Source organism: Cervus elaphus, chromosome 30 (genome assembly GCF_910594005.1).
Source record: "Cervus elaphus chromosome 30, mCerEla1.1, whole genome shotgun sequence".
Taxonomy (NCBI): domain Eukaryota; kingdom Metazoa; phylum Chordata; class Mammalia; order Artiodactyla; family Cervidae; genus Cervus; species Cervus elaphus.
The window spans coordinates 72,358,829-72,382,278 of record NC_057844.1 but is presented as its reverse complement, the minus strand read 5'-3'; the positions used below and the strand labels follow the sequence as shown (position 1 = coordinate 72,382,278).

The following is a 23,450-nucleotide window of genomic DNA, read 5'->3' as shown; positions in this document are numbered from 1 at the left end:
TGTCATCTATATGATCTAACTCCTTCAGGGAAGAACTAAAGATTTTGTGATTGCTATATGGCTGAGCTATTGTTTAATATTTTGTTGTTGTTACTACACATTCACATTCTTTCAATCACTAATTCTTGAGCCAGCCTTCTGTGGCTCAGAGGAGGCCTGGGAGATTAAAGCTTTTCTACAAGCAAGAGGGGCTTCCCAGGTGGTTCAGTGGTAAAGAATCCACCCACCAATGTAAGGAGAAGCAGGATGCAGGCTAGATCCATGGTTCAGAAAGCTCCCCTGGAGGAGGAAATGGCAACCCACTCCAGTATTCTTGCCTAGATAATCCCATGGACAGAGGAGTCTGGTGGGCTACAGTCCACGGGGTCGCAAAGGGTCGGACAGGACTGAGTGAGCACTGCATGCACAAACAAGAGGCAAGCAGAGGGCATGGGGTGGGGTGGGATCTATCCCAGGAAGGTCCCACAGGGTTCTTGCTCCATTACAGCTGGACACCCTCCTGTTGCACCCTTGTTTGGTCCTGATGAGGGCAGAGTGCCCAGAGGGCGGGCTGCTATCTCCTTCTGCCAGCTTTCTCCGGGTTTTCACCACAGCTGAGGGAGCGTTTCTGATGCAGCCCGCCCCTCCCTCTCCGTCTTCTGGGTGGGGGCCCGGGCTCAGAGCGCGCCCTTTGGTAGAATTTGCAGCCCATTGCCTTAGGCGCCGCAGTTCCCCTAACTGGCCCCATCAAGTGCGCCTGAAGCCTCGCCTCACACCTGCGTGGCCCCCGGCAGAGCCCGCCCGGCCGCCCCTTGGTCCCGCTGCCCCCACCGCTCCCGACTCCAGGCCCAGAGGCAGAGGCGCGGAGCGGCCGGCCCCCCGGTGCTCCACTCCCAGAGCAGGTGGCTCTGTCTCCCTAAGAGAGGCCCGCGCTGTGTCCGAGCCTCCAGCCTCCCCGCCGGCGCCTGCAGGAGCAGCTCCATCACCAGAGCAGCGCGACCCCGGCCCGCGGCCGCCGCCGCCGGCAAGATGCGGAAGCCCAACCCGCTGCAGGACGCGAACTTCTGCTCGCGCCTGTTCTTCTGGTGAGAGCGCGCCTGGGCTGTGAGCCCTGCCGTCGTGGGGCGGGTGCCTGACGCCGCCGCTGGCGCTTTGGAGGACCGAGGAGGGAGGGGGGTGGTGGTCGGGGCGAGGGAGCGCTTTCCGCTGCGCCCTGGGCACCTGGCTTCATGTAGCCCGTGGGGCCACGTGGTCCCTGGCGTCTGGCGAGGGGAACAGAGCCCGGGAGAGGGAACTCGTGGTGGGGTTCCCTGACTTGTAGCTCGCTGCCCCGCCGCCAAACTCCTTAGGCCCTAGTAGGACGGGAAGCCGGTGAAGCAGGAGGCAGGGAAGCTGATGAACCCAGGCTGCCAGAGGGGAGTCTCCCGTCAAGCGGGAGAAGGATTGGACTACATTACCCCCCCGCCCCCACTCCCTGCCCCAATACCATACACCCACACTCCATCCTTAGCCGGCTTCCCCAGTACTGCTCAGGAATTCGCAGTTCTGAACTAAAGCGGCACCCTTATTTTTCCCCTAAGCAAGCAGTTTATGAACAGCTTCCTTTTTTCAGTTAGTGCCCTGCACCGTTGTCATCTTCCAAGAAGGTCCCCACTTTCCCCATATTCCTTAGGTGACAGCTGAGTTCCCCCTGCACCGGGCTCTCTCGTCACTGTGTCTCTGACAACCTCTGTCTCCCCCTCCCTCTAACCCTGTACATCTCTCACTGCATTTCCTGGTATCTATTTGTGACAAGTTTCATGTGTGTAAAAACAGTTGTTTTTAATGTAATAAATGGGGACACTATTCTTTAACACGTTTTGCTTTTGCCTGGGACACACAACCAGGACTGGAGTATGTATTTGACCAGTCCCTTTCCCTGTTGTGATTATCTCTACTTCCACCTCTGAGGACCAAACCCTGGGGATGTGGTCCCTGAAACCTGTGGGGTCTTCTGCAGATCTCTAGCTCAGAGAAGCAGTGCATGGGCTTGATGCAGGTGGTCCTGCCCAGGAGTCATTTGTTCCTGAAACCACTGAAAGGTCCCTGAACTGGGAGGGAACACCAATGAAAAACGCTGCAGAGAGCTGAAGCTCTTACCTGAAGTCTTCATCTAATAGCTGTGACCTACTAACTGGGCAGGCCTGAGCCTCTGGATTTTAATCACTCTTGGGTGATTATTAGGTCTTTTGTTTCTGGAACCTAAACCATTCACCTTTTCCGCAAAGTCAGATACTTCTTTTATGGGACAGCCTAGGGCATCCACGGGGAATGGGAGCGCCTGTGCTTGTTCTTATGGCGGTGTATTCGGTGCGTAGTTACATCTGGGCCATTTGGTGACCCTTAAGGAAAGAGGGGCTTAGAAGAAGGAATGTGGGTGTGGTTACTCTAAATAATACTGAAACAGTCAAACATCTGCTTACGGCAGGGCAAGCAACTCTCCAGCACCTTCTGTCTGTGGATTTTCAACATGTGTGTGTAGAAATGGGAAGATAAAGACTTCTCATTGATTTTGGTAGACATCCATTTCCAGTTTTCCTGCTGGAAGGAGAGAAGCTATTACCTCTTACTTCACACTTGAAGTTGCTGAAGCAGAGAGGCTGAGTGAGTTGTCTACCAGCACACAGCTAGAAAGTGAAAGAGTTGGATCCCAAACCAGGCAGTCTGGCTCCCTGTGTATGTAACTGCTGTATCGAGTAGGTTCTATTTGTGTGCTTGTTTGTAAATGCACAGAGAAGCCGATTCTGAACACTTATTGGCAGGAGTCTCTCAAGGGAAGTTTTTTTTTTTTTTGGTATGAATGCATATAATTTATTTTTTTATTTTTTTAAATTTTTATTAGTTGGAGGTCAAGGGAAGTTCTTAAAGTTCTTGCTGTTGCAGATGATGCATGTGCAACATCTCTATAATCAAGTTTTAGGGCGACTGTTCTCAGAGTATAGCTTTCAGACCTGCTCATCCTCATCACCTGGGAGTTTGTTAGAAATGCATCCCCCCCTGCACTCTTTCTAGACCAATTGTGTAAAGTTAGAAATTCTGGGGGTGGGGGTTAAACAAGCTCCAGGTGATTCTGATGGAAGGTTGAGACTGGCTCCTGCTTTCAGCCACCCCTTCCACTGGCATTATTACTTCAATGTTAACTTTTAAAAGGGGTCCAGATTCTGTGAAGTTAGTTGTTGACCACAGTTTCCAGCCTGTATGTAAAGTCTGAGGTACCCTCGTGATTTCCTTGTGTTCCCCACTTGCTGCCCTGGGGAGGCTGACGTGAGCCCAGGCAGGAAGTGCTGCCCAGAGACAAAGTCCTTGTAGAGACCTTGTAGAGAAAAACTGAGTTTTCATCTTCTCACTGGGTGTTTGCTTTTCTTCTCGCATTTCACCTGCTTTCTAAACTTGTAAATGATGCCAGTAACTAGCTTATTGTCTTTATACAAATGATCTCACTGGAGTTTTAGTGTTTTCACAGCGCAGATGGGACTTAGGGTCAAAGAGAAGGCATGCATTATGGCTATACGTAATTATTGTGGATTTTAGAAAATAATATATGCTTTTCTATTTCTGTAATAAAATTAAAACTATAGAAGAAGAAGAAATGAATAAAAGTTTATTTCTATTAGCCACGTACACTTACTGATAATTTGGCTGTTTCTTAGAATAACTGGTGGAAGCCGAATTCTGTTCCATCAGGTTTGTCTGCTTAAAAACTGCTTGTGTGCTAATTTCATTGCTATTTGTGAGTACCTGAATTACATTTTTTATAGGCCTGAGGTTAAAAATATCAAACAGTTACTTATTTATTTTTGTCCACGCTGGGTCATCATTGTTGCTCTTGTGCTTTTCTCTAGTTGTGTGGTGACTGGCAGCTACTCTTTAGTTGTGGTGCATGGGCTTCTCATTGAGATGGCTTCTCTTGTTATGGAGCACAGGCTCCAGGGCGAGTGGGCCTCAGTGGTTTTGGCTCATGGGTTTAGTTGCTCCATGCCACGTGGAATCTTCCTGAACCAGGAATCAAATCTGTGTCCCTTGAATTAGCAGATGGATTCTTAATTACTGGACCATCAAGGAGGCCCAATATCAGTTTTAATAAGAATTTATTTGATTTTTAGAGTTGGAACTTTATGTCTATTGACTATTTAAATTGTCTCTTCATAGACATTTTTTCCCATGAGGCATTTTTATATTTGAATAATTTGCAATAATGCGTGTAATACTTTTTCAGATTTTCATTTGTTCATTAGAGGTTTTAAGTTAGATATAATTACTATATTTGAACTTTTCTTTTTGGTTTCTCCTATTGCTTTCATAATGTCTTTTTAAAGTCCCAGTATCTAAATCTCTGGAAGCATTCTATTTTGGCTCTCTTTTCTTATTTAATTTCTTTTTTTTTTTCTTATTTAATTTCTAACAAGACAACTAGAATTTTTTTTTTTTTTTTTAGTATTTGGTATAAGATAGACCCCATTTTTCCCAAACAGCCCATATTTCTATCATGGTTTATTGAATGATTCTTCCTTTTTCCCGTTATTGGAAATCAGTGGCACAATTTTGAACCATGTCCAGTCTGCTGAGACTCTCCCTGGCAATGTCCCTGCTGCCCTGCACTGCAGCCCTGGAGGTGTGCTTTGCATTTCTTTCCCCCCTTGTCCCAGAAGCCAGAAGGTTGGGGGTTAGGGCAGGACCTGTCCCCAGAAATGAGGGTGGAGCAGGGTCTTGGACCAGATGCACTTGGCCCATCAGGGAATGGTTACATCCTCACTCCACTGACACTGGCCACGTCTCAGTCAGTAAACTGTCCCCTTGCAAAGGGAGTGTGGGTGTGGAAACTGGCACTAGTGTCAAGTCAGACTCTCCAGAGACTCTTGTCAGAGAAGCTGGTGACATGAGGGAGGATGTGAACTGGCCAAGTGCTGAGATTGGTTTAGGGAGGTTGGTGCTGTTAAGCCCTCAGTAACTAATGATTGTGAATACATAGAAATGTTTAATTTCAAACTAGGATTCTTTGTACCGTTTTCAGAATACCACTTGTTCTTCATTAACAGTGAGAGATCTAGATGTTGTAGACGGAGGCTGGGTGAGCTCTGCAAGGCTCTTTTTCTGGCCTTGACCTGTTTTCCTGTAAGCACTTAGTTTGTTGAGTTTTAGTAATTTTATACAGTAACTACAGTCTCAAGCAAGATGTGGAACATTGCAGAGGTGTGGTGCGTCCTTGTGGAAAACTGCCTAAAAAATTTCTCTCTTGTAGTTTTTTTTTGATTTTTTTGGATCTTGATCATCCTACCTCATCATCCTGAGAGGTGTCAATTAGAGTCCATTCAGATGTATCAAGGGAATAAGTTGCCTGTGTCTTCCAGGGGTCCCCCAATTATGTTGACCCCCTTCCTCGCTGTTGACATGAAACAAAGAGGGTATCAGACATTTCTCTGGCAGAGATAGGCTTATGGGATCTGCGGAGAATTGTATTTCAATGTTTACAACTGTGGAGAGCTATGTGCAAGTTCTCAAAAGGCCAGGGAAAGAGATCACTACTATAGAGGGGAAAGGAAATTGGCAGGTCTGTTAAACAAAGAGTCCATGGCTTTTCACTGGCTGAGTTTTTTCCAGGAAAGCAGCAGAGTCTTTGTTCTTCCTGTTGGGCTCTGCCATTGTAACTGCATCTGACAAAGTTATCAGAGATTTTCTACTGGGGCTCAATGGGATTACTCAGTTGTGGTGACAGCTGCTCTTTGTCTGGTGAGATGTTGTCCTGTTTAGAGCAACACTGTCTTCTCAAGTGATCTCCTCAGCAGCCTTGGGAGGTGTTATCTCCACATGTTCTCCTCAGTTTCCACGGCCCAATACTGAGATGTTATGTGGCTAGTTTGTGGTCATACAACCAGAAAGCAACAAAGTCTAGACTCACACAGGAACATTTCCAACTAAGGCACATCATGAGCAATTTTTTTCTCATTACATTTTTTTAAATTGTGGGAAAATGCACACAAAGTAAAATTTACCATCTTGACCATATTTAAGCATATGGTTTAGCATTGTTAAGGACATTCACATAATTTTGCAAACAATTTCCAGAACTCTTTTCATTCTGCCCTAGTGTGGGAGGGGTAGTGTCATCATCTGGGCACATCCCAGTGCTAATTCTCTGAGTGTTTTCTGTGGGGAATGACTGTTGAGTAAATGGCCTAACATGTTTCAAACCTGTTTAGTGGTAAAGCTCACAGACTTATACTTTTGTTTTGGAAGGAAATTGAGACATAGTAAGACATATTAAGGGTCACTGAGATGCTGACCTGGAGTGGAGAAGTGGAGGAGGGGCACAGTTGAGGACCTGGGTCCTCAGTGCCACTGTTGGGATTAGGATCCAGTCTTCTGACTCCTGGATTGGGCTTCTTTGGAGGTGCCAACCTACCAGAGTTTGTAAAAGCTGAAGCTCAGTCTCTCTTATTGCTTCTTTAATGATTCATGGACATTCATACATTCAATAAATAATTCTTGAGCATCAACTCTGTACACTGTCCTTGGAATAATGGAATAAAAGAAGTGTGATCTCTGCTTTCACTGGTTATTATTGTCTGACCTTCAAAATTTCCTTGCTCTGGCAAGGTCAGGAAAATGGTGTTAATCTTTGGGCTATCTCTACATTTTATTATTATTTAAATAATGCCTAATGGAATGAACAGGGTTTGAGAGGCAGCCTGTATATAGTTAACTGTTTTTTTCCCCTTTATAATGAGTAATTTGCAGCGAGAGAATTTGAGAGTATATGGATACCATTTTCCACATCAAACTTTCACCCACTGGTTTTAACTTCCATTGATAATTTCTGATTCCATCGCTCCCCTTATGTTTGTTTGCATCTGTTTGCAAAAGCATTCCTTTCTCTCCTGTTTATGTAGCAGTACTGATTCATGGATCCTTTTCTTATTTAATCTGTTGTGGTTCATTGCCATTTATTTGTCTTGATTCTCAATGTATCCCAGATTTATCTAGCAAAAGCCATTCAACCTGGCTTCTCTGTCCTTCCTACATATCCTCATGGTTCTTTCAGGGCTTCCTTATTTTATGGTGTAAGTTGTTCCATCTTGGACTTTTTCCGCCTGTTGGTCTCAGCCTGTAGACTATGAGGCTTTTGCCAGGAATGCCTGGGGCTCTGCTCATCAGGGCTCATACTAGTTATGAGCAGCCCCCACAGAAATTCTCCTTTTGGAGCCAATGTTGTGGCTTGACTGGCTCTTGTGGTTCTTATGATTGTGAGACACGTGTCAGCAACAACCATCAGGGGGCTTTAAAATGATGAGGTGTATTACTTACTCAGATGTCATGGAGGGTACCGAACACACCTGGGGTGACACAGCGAAGTCCTGGATAGAAAGAGAGTGCACATGAGTAGGTCTGGACTTGGGGTTCTGCCTTTTTGGGGTTGAGGATGGGGTGTCTAGGATTTTGATGGTTCACTCTTTAATGGTGAATTTAAAATATAAGAGTGGGAAATAAAGTGTGAGAAGGGAGAAGCAAGCAGTCAGCAAGATAGTCTGTTATCAGGTCAACCAGAGCTTTCTACAAGCGGGAACTTCATGGGTGGGGTGGCCTGGCTTTTTATCTAGTTGTATAGCTGGCACATGTTCATTGGAGGTGGCTGTCTTTGACATGGATGTCTCCGAAGCTTAATGTCTGCAATTTATATTACAACAAAAAAGCTAATTATCAGTTCCTTACATAAACTTCCCCAACCTTGGAAACAGCCATTTCTTCAATGAAGAGTCTTGGTTCCTTTTAGGGAAGAAGGGCATCAAAAAGTTAAGATCTGGGTGAAGCGGGCTAAAAGGCACAAACTTCCAGTTATAAAATAAATAAGCTATGGGGATGTAATGTCTGGTGTGACGACTATAGTTAATAATACTCTATGCATATTTGCAAGCTGCTAAGAGATTAGACCTTAAAAATTCTCACCACAAGAAAGGAAATGTAATTGTGTATGTTAAAAAAACAGAACCCCCAAGATCTAAGGACTGGAATGCTCTTTGCTACTAGTATGTCATTACTTCCAGGGCCTCTCATTGTATAGAATTAGAGTGTATACATGTGTGTGTGTGTGTGTGTGTGTGTAAACACATATCTAATTATTTTTAAAATTAATTTATTTTAGGAGGATAATGACTTTACAATATTATAATGTTTTTTTTTTTGCCATACATCAACATGAATTGGCCACAGGTATACGTGTGTCCCCCTGATCCTGAACCCACCTCCCGCTTCTCTTCCCTCCCTATCCCTCTGGGTTGTCCCAGAGCACTGGCTTTGGGTGCCCTGTTTCATGGATCAAATTTGCACTGGCCATCTATTTGACATATGGTAAAATACATGTTTCAATGCTATTCTCTCAAATCATCCCACCCTTGCCTTTTCACACTGAGTCCAAAGGTCTGTTCTTTACATCTGTGTCTCCGTTGCTGCCCAACATGTAGGATCATTGGTACCATCTTTCTAAATTCCATATACACGTGTTAATACACAGGATTTGGCTTTCTGTTTCTGACTTATTTCACTCTGTATAATAGGCTCCAGGTTCATCTACCTCATTAGAATGGACTTAAATGTGTTCCTTTTTATAGCTGAGTAATATTCCACTGTGTATATGTAGCACAACTTCCTTATCCATTCATCTGCTGATGGAGATCTAGGTTGCTTCCATGTCCTAGCTATTGTAAATAGTGTTGCAATGAACATTGGGGTACATGTGTCTCTTTCAATTCTGGTTTCCTTGAGGTGTATGCCCACCAGTGGGATTTGCTGGTTCATATGGCAGTTCTATTTCCAATTTTCATAGGAATCTCCACACTGTCCTCCAGCAATAGTGGCTGTACCAGTTTGCATTCCCACCAACAGTGCAAGAAGGTTCCCTTTTCTCCATACCCTCTCCAGCATTTATTGTTTGTTGACTTTTTTGATGATGGCCATTCTGACCAGTGTGAGATGATACCTCATTGTGGTTTTGATTTGTCTTTCTCTAACAGTGAGTAATGTTGAGCATCTTTTCATGTGTTTATTAACCATCTGTATGTCTTCTTTGGAGAAATGTCTGTTTAGATCTTTTGCTCACTTTTGGATTGGGTTGCTAGTTTTTCTGATATTGAGCTGCATTAGCTGCTTGTATATTTTGGAGATTAATTCTTTGTCAGTTGTTTTGTTTGCTATTTTTTTATTCCATTCTGAAGGCTGTCTTTTCACCTTGCTTAAAGTTTACTTTGTTGTGCAAACGTTTTTAAGTTTAATTAGGTCCTTTTTGTTTATTTTTGTTTTTTTTTGTTACTCTGGGAGGTGGGTCATAGAGGATCTTGCTGTGATTTATGTTGAAGAGAGTCTGTGTATGTTTTCCTCTAAGAATTTTATACTTTCTGGTCTTGCATTTAGGTCTTTAATTCATTTTGAGTTTATTTTTATGTATGGTGTTTGATAGTGTTCTGGTTTCATTCTTTTACATGTGGTTTACCAGTTTTCCTACACCACTTATTGAAGAGACTGTCTTTTCTCTATTGTATATGTTTGCCTCCTTTGTCAAAGATAAGGTGTCCATAGACGCATGGATTTATCTCTGGGCTTTCTATTTGGTTCCATTGATCTATATTTCTTTGTGCCAGTACCCTACTGTCTTGATGACTGTAGCTTTGTAGTGTAGTCTGAAGTCAGGCAGGTTGATTCCTCCAGTTCCATTCTTTTTTCTCAAGGTTGATTTGGCTATTTGAGGTCTTTTGTGTTTCCATACAGATTGTGAAATTATTTGTTCTAGTTCTGTGAAAAATACCATTGGTTGTTTAATAGGGGGTTGTGCTGAATCTGTAGATTGCTTTGCATAGTATACTCATTTTCACTATATTGACTCTTCCTCTTCCATTTCTCTCTTTCTTTCTTCTTGTTTTTTTTCTTCTTCTTCTTTTTTTTTTTACAAAGCTCATGAATTAGGACTGAATTAGACAGATATGTGTGATTTGTATATCTGACTCTCCATTTCTCTTAATTTTTAACAGGTGGCTAAACCCCTTGTTCAAAATTGGTCACAAAAGAAGATTAGAAGAAGATGACATGTACTCTGTGCTTCCAGAAGATCGCTCCCAGCACCTTGGAGAAGAACTACAAGGGTGAGCACAGGCAGCAGGGAGAAGGGGAGGAAGACTGAGAATTTCCACGTGTGGCTAAAGTTGGGTTGGGGGGAGCTTTGCCTTCCTCTGGATTCTCCTGAGCCTCCTTCCCCTGACACGGCACACTCACCCCCCTCAGGCTGACCCTGGGCTTAACACGCTTTGGAGGCTGGGGAGCCTGTATTCTCTGTGCATTTGTAGAAGTGGAGAGAACCTGCAGCCAAGACCCTGGAGGCCAAACTCTGTCCCTGGAGGTGGGGTCCCTGGAGGAGGGTGTCTGCCCTCCTGAGCTGCTCATGACCTTGTGAATCCAGCAAAGGCTTGGCAGGAACTTGTTTCCTGAGACTGAGATTTTTCCCTCAAGGTCTGCTTTTCTGGTGCTTCAGGGTCTGCACCGCTCATCTTTCAGGCACCCAGTGAACAATTAGCCAGCATTTATGGGGCAGCCACAGAGTGCCCTGTAGTAAAGGCTTATCCTCCACTCTGCCACCTCCCTGTTTTGTCTGGTGGACATGTTCTTTCTATTTTATTTTTTTAAAATTTATTTATTTTAGTTGGAGGCTAATTACTTTACAATATTGTAGTGTTTTTTACTTTACTTTGTTTCTCATCACAGGTACTGGTATCAAGAAGTTTTGAGAGCAGAGAAAGATGCGCGGGAGCCTTCGTTAACAAAAGCAATCATAAAGTGTCACTGGAAATCCTATTTAGTTTTGGGAATTTTTATACTTCTTGAGGTAAAAGCTTTTATATACTATGTATTGTTTTTTACTATATGCAGGTCAGTACTGAGATGGACGGGACCTGTGGGGAGAGAGGCCAGTAGTTTAAGATCAGAGGATAAAATGTCTAGAAATCATGATGTAGCCCAGCTGTTGTGTTTATCTTTAAAATGGACAGATACTTAAAGGACTGGACCTCCAGAGATTAACTATTTTCCTTTTAATGGATTAAAACATAGTGTTGTAGAAGGAAAAGACGTTTTATACCATATACCTAGTGTGGTGTAAAAGACATTTTATACCATATTGGGATATTATTGGTGCTCAGTAAATGACATAAATGCTGAAAGAGACCCTTGAGCAAAAGAATATCCTGCAATCTCAAGAAATGTGGTTTGGAGGAAGTAAACTTGGACCAGAGCCTGTCTAACATAAGACATTTTACAGGTGCTCAGCAAGTAATTGTTCAATTGCCCAATTCACATCTGATAAATGCTTTCCTAAGAAGGGATCATCACCTCTCCCCTTCTTGTGAAACAGAACCCATGGCCCTGCATCTGGGCTGGAGCTACCAGAACTCCCAAGAGTATGCCCTTCCCTGGACTGCCTCTTTCCCTGTAGGCTGGGTCACCCAAGCCAGAGCTCCCTGTGATGAGGAGCTCCAGCTTCATCATTGAATTGCAGAGACTCCATGCACCATCCATGCTGATTTCTATCTCTGTATGTGGGTGTGGTTTCCTGCTTGAAGGGGGATCCTGGTAGCCTGGCATTGGCAGAAGGTGTAGGAGTGGGTGGGCAATAGAAAACCAGAGGCAGGAAGTGGTGAGGTCAGTGACCTTCATGACCCTGAAGATCCTGGGTCAAGATCCCCCAGAGAGATAGTTCCAATCTGGGGACACAGTGCCATCAGCCTATCTATTCTGGCTGAGCCTGCTCAAGGTCTGCTGCAGACCCACTTGGGTGGCTCATGCTCTCAGTGGTCCCTTAGTGCTGCCATAGGGATATGGGTGGCCTGTGAGTGTGAGAGAGCAGGAGGGATGGAAGATGCAAGTGCTATGAAAGGGGTGGAGAAAGTGGTGAGTTGAGTTGAGTCCATTGTGTTAGGGATAAAGTGGGTGGGTCAGGTGGTTTAGAGTTGGGTGGTGTGGCTCTTGTTTAAAGGCTGTGTTGTACCAAAGGACACTGTGGGCAGCAGGCAGCAGGGTAGGTGAAGTCTGCCCCACACAACTGGGGAGACCAGAGAATCTGTCAGCTCACAGGTGGCTGAGTGGTCCTGGGAGATGGAGTCCTTGATGAAAAGGTGGGTTGACCATTGTGTTAGAGAGTGGGGACAGGTATGTGGGGTGGAGTGCCAACTCTTAGAGGGCATTGACCACTGAGATACTGAAGTGCCTTGTAAGGAGGGTAGAGTGTTGATTTCAAAGTTGTCCAGCCCCAGTAATACTGCCTGCTGGGGATCTAGGAAGGCCAGGCTTGGGGCTGCATAAGGTGCAACTGGTAGAGCCCTGGCCCCTCTTTCAGGAGGTTGTTTATTGGGCAATCATGGCAGAGAAGTGGGAAGTTGAGGACCTAGTAAAAGTGGGGGCTCATCTTCTGTAGTATTAGAAGTACTAGTAGTGGAGAACAAGATGGTGGAGGATTAGGTGGACCTGGAGCAAATGTCTCTCCACGGATACATCAGGAATACACCTTCAGACACAGAAGTGCATGCAGAACACCACCTGAGAGTGGACAGGAGTACCTGATGAATGGAAAAGAATATATAGACCCACGCAAAACTCGAGATCAAGCCCTGAGCCTTTGGAGTGGGTGCACTGACTCCAAGACCCTCGATGACCAGAGAACTAACCCTAGGGAGTATCAAATAGTGAGAACTCACACAAAGGAAACCACTTGAATACAAGACCCAGCATCACCCAGCCACCAGTAGCACTGTGTGCAGGATGCCTCATCTAAAAAACAAACAAACCCAATCATCAGCAGACAGGATTACCACCTCACTCATCCTTGCCCATCAGAGGAAAAACAAACAAACAAAAACTCAGCACAAATCTCACCCTATACAAACCACCAGACCAACCTTCAGTTCAGTTCAGTTCAGTGGCTCAGTTGTGTCTGGCTCTCTGCGATGCTATGAATCACAGCACGCCAGGCCTCCCTGTCCATCACTAACTCCCGGAGTTTACTCAAACTCATGTCCATCGAGTTGGTGTTGCCATCCAGCCATCTCATCCTCCGTCGTCCCCTTCTCCTCCTGCCCCCAATCCCTCCCAGCATTAGGGACTTTTCCAATGAGTCAACTCTTCGCATGAGGTGGCCAAAGTATTGGAGTTTCAGCTTCAGCATCAGTCCTTCCAATGAACACCCAGGACTGATCTCCTTTAGGATGGATTGGTTGGATCTCCTTGCAGTTCAAGGGACTCTCAAGGGTCTTCTCCAACACCACAGTTCAAAAGCATCAATTCTTCAGTGCTCAGCTTTCTTCACAGTCCAACTCTCACATCCATACATGACCACTGGAAAAACCATAGCCTTGACCAGATGGTCCTTTGTTGATAAAGTAATGTCTCTGCTTTTTAATATGCTGTCTAGGTTGGTCATAACTTTCCTTACAAGGAGTAAACATCTTTTAATTTCATGGCTGCAGTCACCACCTGCAGTGATTTTGGAGCTCCCCCCCCCAAATAAAGTCTGTCACTTTTTCCACTGTTTCCCCACTTATTTCCCATGAGGTGATGGGACCAGATGCCATGATCTTAGTTTTCTGAATGTTGAGCTTTAAGCCAACTTTTTCACTCTCCTCTTTCACTTTCATCAAGAGGCTTTTGAGTTCCTCTTCACTTTCTGCCATAAGGGTGGTGTCATCTGCATATCTGAGGTTATTGATATTTCTCCCAGCAATCTTGCTTCCAGCTTGTGCTTCTTCCAGCCCAGCGTTTCTCTTGATGCATTCTGCATATAAGTTAAACAGAAAACAAAAGGAAGACAGAATTCAACCTTGAAGACTGGGAAAAGGAAACCTCAAACACAATAAGTTAAAAAAAATGAAAGGCAGAGAAATACTACACAAATGAAGGAGCAAACTAGAAAATACAGAAGTCCAAATAAATGAAGAGGAAATAGGCAAACTATCTGAAAAAGAATTCAGAATAATGATAGTAAAGATGATCAAAAACCTTGAAAACAAAATGGAGAAAATACAAGAATTAACAAAGACCTAGAAGAATTGAAGAATAAACATACAGAGACAAACAACACAAATACTGAAATTAAAAATACTCTAGAAGGAATCAATATCTGAAGCAGAAGAATGGATCTGTGAGATGGAAGATAAAATAATGGAAATAACTTCTGAAGAGCAGAATAAAGTAAAAAGAATGAAAAGAACTGAGGATAGTCTCAGAGACCTCTGGGGCAATATCAAATGCACCAACATTCGAATTATAGAGGCCCCAGAAGAAGAAGAGAAAAAGAAAGGATATGAAATTTTTTTTGAAGAGATTATAGTTGAAAATTTTCTGAACATGGAAAAGGAAACAGTCAATCAAGTCCAAGAGGCACAAAGAGTCCCATACAGGATAAATCCAAGGAGAAACATGCCCAAACACCTATTAATCAAACTAACAAAGAGTAAACACAAAGAATATTAAAAGCAGCAATGGAGGAGAAGCAAGTAATGTATGAGGGAAACCCCATATGCTTAACAGCTGATCTTTCAGCAGAAATTCTGCAGGCCAGAAGGGAATGGCAGGATATTTTTAAAGTACTGAAAGGGGAAAGTCTACAGGCAAGATGACTGTATTCAGCAAGGATCTCATTCAAAACTGATGGAGAAATCAAAAGCTTTTCAGACAAGGAAAAGTTAAGATAATTCAGTACCACCAAACCAGCTTTACAACAAATGTTAAAGGGACTAATACAGTCAAGAAATACAAGAGAAGAAAAAAGATCTACAAAATCAACCCCAAACAATTAAGAAAATGACAATAGGAACATATATAGCAATAATTACTTTAAATGTAAATGGATTAAATGTTCCAACCAAAAGACACAGACTGGCTGAATGGATACAAAAAGAGACCCATATATATGCTGTCTACAAGAAACCCACTTTAGCCATAAAGACACATATAGACTGAAAGTGAGAGGATGGAAAAATATGTTCCATGCAAGTGAGAAGCAAAAGAAAGCTGAAGTAGCAATCCTCATATCAGACAAAATAGACCTTAAAATAAAGATTACAAGAGATAAGGAAGGTTACTACATAATGATCAAGGGATCAATCCAAGAGGAAGACATAACTATTGTAAATATCTGTGTACCCAACCTGGGAGCACCTCAACACATAAGACAAATACTAACAGACATAATAGGAGAAATTGATAGTAACACAATCATAGTAGGAGACTTTAACCCCCAACTCACATCAATGGACAGATCATCAAAACAGAAAATTAATAAGGAAACACAAGTCTTAATGATACATTAGATGAGATGGATCTTATTGATATCTTCAGGACATGCCATCCAAATGCAGAATACACCTTCTCAAGTGCACTTGGAACATTCTCCATGATAGACCACATCTTGTGTCACAAATCAAACCTCAGTAAATTTAAGAAAATTGAAATCATATCAAGCATTTTCTCTGACCACAATGCTATGAGACTAGATATCAATTACAAGAAAAAAAAACTCTAAGAAACACAAACACATGGAGATTAAACATTATGTTTCTAAATAACCAACAGGTTACTGAAGAAATCAAAAGGGAAATTAAAAAATTTCTAGAAACAAATGACAATGAAAACACAACAGCTTAAAACCGATGGGATGCAGCAAAAGCAGTTCTAAGAGGGAAGTTTATAGCAACATAATCCCATCTCAAGAAACAATAAAAACATCGAATAGACAACCTAATTTTACACCTAAAACACCTGGAAAAAGAAGAAAAAGAAAATCCCCAAATTAGTAGAAGGAAAGAAATCATAAAGATCCGAGCAGAAATACATGAAAAAGAAATGAAAGAGACAATAGTAAAGATTAATAAAACTAAAAGCTGGTTGTTTGAGAAGATAAAAAAAAATTGACAAACCTTTAGCCAGACTCATAAAAAAAAAAAAAAAAAAGAACAAAATTAGAAATGAAAAAAGAGAGGTTACAACAGAGGATGAAGAGATACAAAGGATTATAAAAGACTATTATGAATAACTATATGGCAATAATATGGATAACTTGGAAGAAATGGACAGATCCTTAGGAAAGTTCAATTTTCCAAGAATGAACCAGGAAGAAATAGAAGTTATGAACAACCCAATTACAAGCACTGAAATTGAAGCTGTGATAAAAAATCTCCTAAAAAACAAAAACCCAGGACCAGATGACTTCAGAAGAGAATTCTATCAACATTTAGAGAAAGAGCTAATGCCTATTCTTATAAAACTCTTTCAAAAGATTGCAGGGGAAGGAACACTTTTAAACTCATTCTATGAGGCCACCATCACTCTGATACCCAAACCAGACAAAAACAACACAAAAAAGAAAACTACAGGCCAATTCACTGATGAACATAGATGCAAAAGTCCTCAACAACATTTTAGCAAACATAATTCAGCAATACATCAAAAAGCTCATACACCATGATCAAGTTGAATTTATTTCAGGAATGCAAGGATTCTTCAATATATGCAGATCAATCAATGTAATACACCATATAAAAAAATTGAAAAATAAAAACCATATGATCATCTCAACAGATGCAGAAAAAGCCTTTGACAAAATTCAGAACCCATTTATGATTAAAACTCTTCAAATAATGGGCATAGTAGGAATCTACCTCAACATATTAAAGGCCATATATTATAAGCCTACAGCAAACATTTTTCTCAATGGTGAAAAATTGAAAACATTCCCCTTAAGATCAGGAACAAGACAAGGGTGTCCACTTTCACCATTATTAGTCAACATAGTTCTGGAAGTCCTAGCTACAGCAATCAGAGAAGAAAAAGAAAGAAAAAGAATTCAGAAAATAAAAAGTAAAGCTATCACTGTTTGCAGATGACATGACACTGTATAGAAAACCCTAAAGATAGTAACAGAAAATTACTAGAGCTAATCAGTGAATTTAGCAAAGTTGCAGGGTACAAAATTGATACACAGAAATCACTTGCATTTCTATATACTAACAATGAAAAAATCAGAGAAATTAAGGAATCAATCCCATTTACCATTACAACAAAAAGAAATATCTAGAAATAAACTTACCTAAGGAGACAAAAGAACTGTACACAGAAAATTAAAAGACACTAATGAAAGAAATCAAAGATGACATAAACAGCTGGAGAGATATTCCATGTTTCTGGGTAGGAAGAATAAATATTGTGAAAATGACTATACTACCAAATACAATCTACAGATTCACTGTGATCCCTATCAAATTACCAATGACATTTTCCACAGAACTAGAACAAAAAATTTCACAATTTATATGGAAACACAAAAGACCCTGAGCAGCCAAAGCAGTCTTGAGAAAGAAGAATGGAGCTGGAGGAATCCACCTTCCTGACAATATTATCCTCGTTTTAGAATAGAGGACACTGAGTGCCAAGAAATTCCATAGTGTGCCCATGGTCTCACAAGGCATAAAGGACAGAGGGACATTATATCTCAGGCACTCTGACTTACCATCCTGACCATCTCAACGACTTATAGCTTGTCCAGTGTCTGAAATGCTCATTTAAAAAACATTTTTTTTTTTTTAAATTAAAAAATTCTTTTTGGCTGTGTGGATTGTGGGATCTTAGTTCTGCAACCAGGGATTTAACTTTGGCCATGGAATGAAAGCAAAGCATCTTAACCACTGGACCATCAGGGAATTCCCAGGAAGACTCATCTTGAGAGCTTTGTCTTCAGGTCTCAAGACACATACATCCTGCACTTGGCCTAAAGTTAACAAATAGGATGCTAAGAACTCCCTAGAGCAGGATGTCATATTGGGGATCGTAATTCCAGGTGACCATGTACCCTGGGTGCCAGAAGTGACTAGGATGTTGACACTAGCAGTAGCGTCTTGCTATGTTCGGTTGGACCAGGAACCCTTTAAGAAGTCACCTTTCCCCTCATTACCATCCCTACGTGTTTTTTAAGTTTTATATGGTGGAAGATCTAAACTCAGCTCAGGATTCTCTAAAACGTGAACACATTTATTTTGTGACCTTCAGCCCTCTTTTAATTCCTGTGGTGCACAGGATGACTCATGGATTATCTGTGGTTCCCAGACAGTGCTCTGACCAACCACAATGCAGGTACTCCTGGCAGCACCAGTGGGAAGAGGCAGGGCGATGCCAGTCTAAGGTGAGGATTTTGGGGTTAGGATTTCAAGGTATGTGAACCTCTGTCCCGTGAGAATTGAGGAGTGACTGTAATGCTTGGGGAAACAAGTACCAGGCTGATATTGAACCTGGGGCACTTGCAGGTCACCGCTAATTAGAACATAACAGGCAGCGAGTTCTCAGCAAGTCTGGCCCCGCCCCTTTGTACACCTCCAAGAGGAATGTAGGTGGGGAGGACACGTCTCCACCTGCCCAGGGCCCTCAGGGTGGAGAGGAGGAGCCTGAAGTCTCTGCCGGGACCAGAGACACAGAGAACACCTCCCAAGGTCATCAGGGCTTCTCTCTGAGAGGTGAGGTTTCCACCTGCTGGTGTTTAATGGGGGTGACCTCAGAAAGCTGGAGTGGGTTCACCCAGTCCCTTCCCCTGAGAGAGGAGGAGTGGCCGGGGGTTATGTCCTCTTCCCAGGAACTTTAGAAATGGCCTGGCCTTGTCCCATCATTTGGTGTTTGTCCAAGGCCACTTTTGCTGATGGTCTCTGGTCTAGGTAGAGGCTGTGGGAGGCACATATTTGTGTAAATATTCACTTTGGAGCTCTGCTGGTGGGCAGGGGTTAAACAATCCTCTGAGTCCCACAGTGGGCTTTGTGTCTTGACTCAGGGCTGGTTTTCCAAGAGCTGTAGTGGGCTTTTGCCTTTATTTCTCAACCCTTTCTTCCAGTGTCCCTTGAGTCTGCTCAACCCAGGAGGCTAAAAAGTGGTTGTTGGTGGCAAAGTTACTGTGGGCTGAGAGCAACCACTGAAGTCCACACAGCAAGAGAGAGGAGGAGGGGTCACTGAGCCAAGCAGAAGGGGACCTGCAGAGCAGACCTGCTGTGTGCACCCTGCTGGATCTTGAGAGCATAGCATTAGCCATTAGCTGTTAGTGATACCCACAGTGATGACCTTGAGTCATAAATGATGGGAATGCTTTTTAATTCATTTTTTTTTCCAAATTGAATTTTATATTATAGTAGAAATAAAGCCAGTGTACCCTCCCCCACTCAGCCTATCAGGGCACCTTAAGTCAAGTAAATCTGTGTAATGACCTCATTCTTGTTAAGACTTTCTTTGCATAGTTGTGAGTCCCCCAACTCCTTGTTCCACACTTCAGGGAAGGAACCATGGTGGAGGTGGGTGGGGGGGGCTTTTAAATTCATTTAAAAAAAAACATATATAAGGTTTTATTCCAATTAAAAATAAAAAATGAAGTATAGCTGACTTATTGTATTTGTTTTAGGTATATAGCATACTGTCAATATTTTTATACATTATAAAATGATCACTGCAAGTCTAGTTTCCCTCTGTCATCATACAAAGTTATTCCAATTTTATTGACTGTGTTCCCTACGTTGTCCATCACATCTCATTATTTATTTTATAACTGAAAGATTGTACCTTTTAGTCTCCCTCACCTATTTCACTCATCTCCCCACCCCTCCCTTATTCCATTTTCTTTTAGAAGTCAGGGAAGTAGGTGCCTCTTTTTTTAAGGTTGTATTCATAATAGTTAAACATTAAAAAAAACTTGCTTAGAAGTGAAACTTTTAATTACTGTTCAGAAATGTTGGCTTTTATAAATGACTTTTCTCAAGAGTTGTTCTGCCATGATGGTCTGTGAGCAGCACTGAGCTTTCCAAGCCCTTTGTGAGACCAGCCTCTGCCATTAAGAATAGAGCAAGTCTCTTCCCAGGACTTTTGTATCATAAAAATGATCATAGCTTACACTTTTTTTTTAGTGTTGGTTTTGTCAGGCGAGTGTATGCTCCTTGGTTCTTTGTCTCGTCACAACAAAGATTTGGAATGAGGACATTAAAGTCCCCTCAACGTGTCACAGCTCTTGGGTCTTGGACAAACTGTGTCATAGCTCTTAGACAAATCAGTGTTACAGCTCTATTTTATTTAGAAGATAGCAGGAGAATCTATCCTCGAAGAAAAGAAGAGAGTGGAGGAGCGTGCCAGTGCATGGGGGGTGGGGTGGGGGGAGTAGAGAGAGAGAGAAAGAGCGTACACACGCATGGGAGAGAGAGCGAGCCCTTTGGCTCCTCTTTTTATATGTCTTTTTCTTCCCCCTGGGCCTGCCCCATGCAAATTGGGCTCAGTCAGGAGTGCTGTTCTACCTGAAGTCCTCACTTCTGTCCTAGGACCTTCCTTTGATCTTCCTGTGTTCTATTTTTGCGGGCTTTTCCCTTCCTTGTCTTTTACCCACCGCCATTTTGGACTCCTGTTTTCTAGTCTAACTACCTAAGAGTTTTAGAGTCGTTTGAGCTGTTATAGCTGTCTTAGTTGTCCCACAATTCCTTGAGGTAAACAAAGACCTGGAGGGCAGGTGGGCACATGATGGGCTTTGAGTCGTGTGACTCGCAGGTGGCTGACCTGGTTTCTAAATCCCAGTGTTTGGACTCCCAGGCCAGTGTTGTCTGCATTCTGTCCTGAGGCTTCCTCTCCTCCCGCAGCCTCCACTGAGACTCAGATTCAAGAGGAGCTGTTTTTCTGACAACAGCTCTGTGCTCCTCTGTCACCTGCTTCCTACAGTTTTTTTTTGCTTTTTTTTTTTTTCTGTAGGTGTTACAAATACTTCAAAACTATAAACATCTAATAGGATTGAAGTGTAGCAGAAAGTGTCACCTCAGAATGTGCAGTTTTGGCACAAAGATTATTTTTACCTGATTATTTTTTTTGAGAAATAGACACAGGAGAAACTCTAAAGACAGAGCAGAAGCTACCCATCTATGAGGGACATTTACATTGATGAGGGAAATCTCCATTTGTAAAGGTGTCTTCCTCCCAGGACCCAAAAGAAAAGGGTGTCTCTAAATCACAGAACAATCTTGTCAATTGAGAATACTTAAATCTCCGTAACAAACCCAGCCATTTTACTTTTAGCTGCTTTTCCTATTAACTTCTCATATGTGTCCTTTCCAATCTTTCTTTAGCTGGAGATGGTATTTAAGGTGGTGGCTTGGGCCATCTCAGGGAGTTAGTCAGTTTTTCTTGGAGATGGTAGAATTGGGCAAGAAACAATTCAAGTATCTGTGGAAATGTAGCAGAGAAACTATACTGACTAGGAAGATTCTAACATCTAACCCTGTGAGAAGTTCCCCTAAGAAGCAAGAGGTGAGCCCGAATGTCAAGTGCTTTCAGGAGGTTGGCTAACAAGGACTCCACCAAGAAATGTCTGCCTCAGAGACTCTGAGACTCTCATAGAACTTTGAAATGATTGTTGTGGTATTATATTGGACTGTTTTAAAAATCTTTTATGGTTTCACAGTTATGCAGAGTTCTTGTGAAGGAATAAGAACTATGTTCCCAGTTGTTTTGTGGAAAGGCTATTCACTGAGTTAAAGGTTGGTGTCAAAGATGAAGGCTTTATGGGAACAATTTTTTATCTTGTTCCTGCTATCCAGAAAGTTTTCGTTTGGTTAGTTTCAAGTTTGCTAAAGAACATTTTCTCAATTGTTTTATTTCTCACTCGTTGAAGATTAGGATCAAGAACAGACAGAGGACGGACTTCCCTAGTGGTCAGTGGTTAAGAATTTTCCTGCCAGTGCAGTGGACATGGGTTTGATCCCTGGTCTAGGAACTAAGATCCCACATGCCTCAGGACCCATCAACTGCAACTCCTGAGCGCACTTGGTGCAACTACTGAAGTCTGTGTGCTCTGGAGCCCCTGCTCTGCAACAAGAGAAACCAGCGAAACCAGGAGGATGGCCGCCACAACTAGAGAGGAGCCCTCACTCACCGCAATGAGAGAAGGCCCACACAGCAAGGAGGAGCCTGTGTGTGTCAACGAAGACCCAGCAGAGTCAAAAATAAATAAATAAGCAAACAAATAAATAAGATTTTAAAAAAGAGCCAACAGAGGAGTGGAAGATATGAGCCAGGACTGGCATTTGTTGTTCAGTCTCTCAGTCATGTTGGTGTCTGCGACCCCACGGACTGCAGCACTCCAGGCCTCCCTGTCCTTCACCATTGGCATTACTCTTTAAAAAAAAAATAATAATTTTGACTGCACTGGGTCTTCACTGCTGAGCAAGGACTTTTCTCTAGTTACAGTGTGCGGGTTTCTCACAGCAGTGGCATCTCTGGTTGCGGAGCACAGGCTCTAGGTGTGATGGCTTCAGTAGTCACCGTGCATGGGCTCAGTAGTTGTGGAGCACAGGCTTAGTTGCTCCATGGCATGTGGGATTTTCCCTGACTAGAGATGGAACCTGTGTCCCCTGCATTTGCAGCCAGATTCTTAACCACTGGACCACCAGGGAAGTCCATAGCAGTATTCCTTAATGAGGTGGTTTGCTCAACTGGGTTATTAAATACTGTCTCTCAGCAGAAAAAATCCAATCAGATGGTAATGAGGTGCCTTTATTTTGTACTACTTTTTGGTGAATTTGTTGCATCTATCAGTATTCTCTTTAGGGGGTGAGGTTACTCTTATTTCTGTTGTAATTAGAATGGTATCAGGGTCAAAATGGGAGCTGAGTAACAGGCAACAATGGTTCCCAAAGAAAATCATAAGTTTTAGGACATTTTGGGATGACACGTGTTAGTGCTGGGCTTCTGGTAGAGAGCCCCAGGTTTTCAGGCTGCAGCACTGGACAGCCCTCGGCCATGCCTGGGCTGACATTCTTGTTTCTCTGTGTGAGCCTCCATATTTCTATCTCAGTGAAGTCTATACAAAGTCTGTTTTACAGTGTACAATAGAAGGGGCTCTTCCATAAACTCTTAGAGCCTTTGTGGGTGAATGATAGGGCTTGCTGGAAATGTAACAGTGAAGCTTTGTGTTCTTGAGAATAGATCCTCTTACTCTGATCTGATCATCCTACTCATAATTCTTTAGCTTAACAATGATCTCTTCTCTGTAGTATATGAAGCCTTCTATTACCTTGTGGAAGGTGAGGCAGATGGTGTAGCCTGTGAATGTGTGGGTTCAAGTGTGTAGAACAAGACAGGAGTGTCAGGGTTTAATGTTACATCCATTTGAGGAATGGGGACAACTTTCTCTATACATCCTCATCAGGCACTAGCTTGTTGAACAGAAAATGTTTGTTAGTTTTGTTTGTGTTTGTTTGGGATTCTCCTTCCCTTCCTCTTGCATATCCTTTCCGCAACTTCAGACAGACAGAAGAGTGCTATCAAGGAAAGTCTGTCAGTTGTTTATCCTGTCTGTGTTAATAAGGAAGGATTGCTTAAAAGGAAAAGCTTGCTCCAAAGTCAAG

At 42.7% G+C, this 23,450-nt stretch overlaps 1 protein-coding gene across 1 annotated transcript in view; it reads left to right on the top strand.

Annotated features, from left to right (window-relative positions):
• Positions 1-698: 698 nt before the first annotated feature.
• LOC122686763 (ATP-binding cassette sub-family C member 4-like) overlaps positions 699-23,450 on the top strand; it is a 201,940-nt gene continuing 179,188 nt past the window's right edge. The window contains 3 exon segments of the mRNA XM_043892002.1: positions 699-1,064; positions 10,035-10,145; positions 10,762-10,882. Coding sequence (XP_043747937.1) covers positions 1,009-1,064; positions 10,035-10,145; positions 10,762-10,882 — 288 coding nt within the window. The 5' untranslated portion in view covers positions 699-1,008.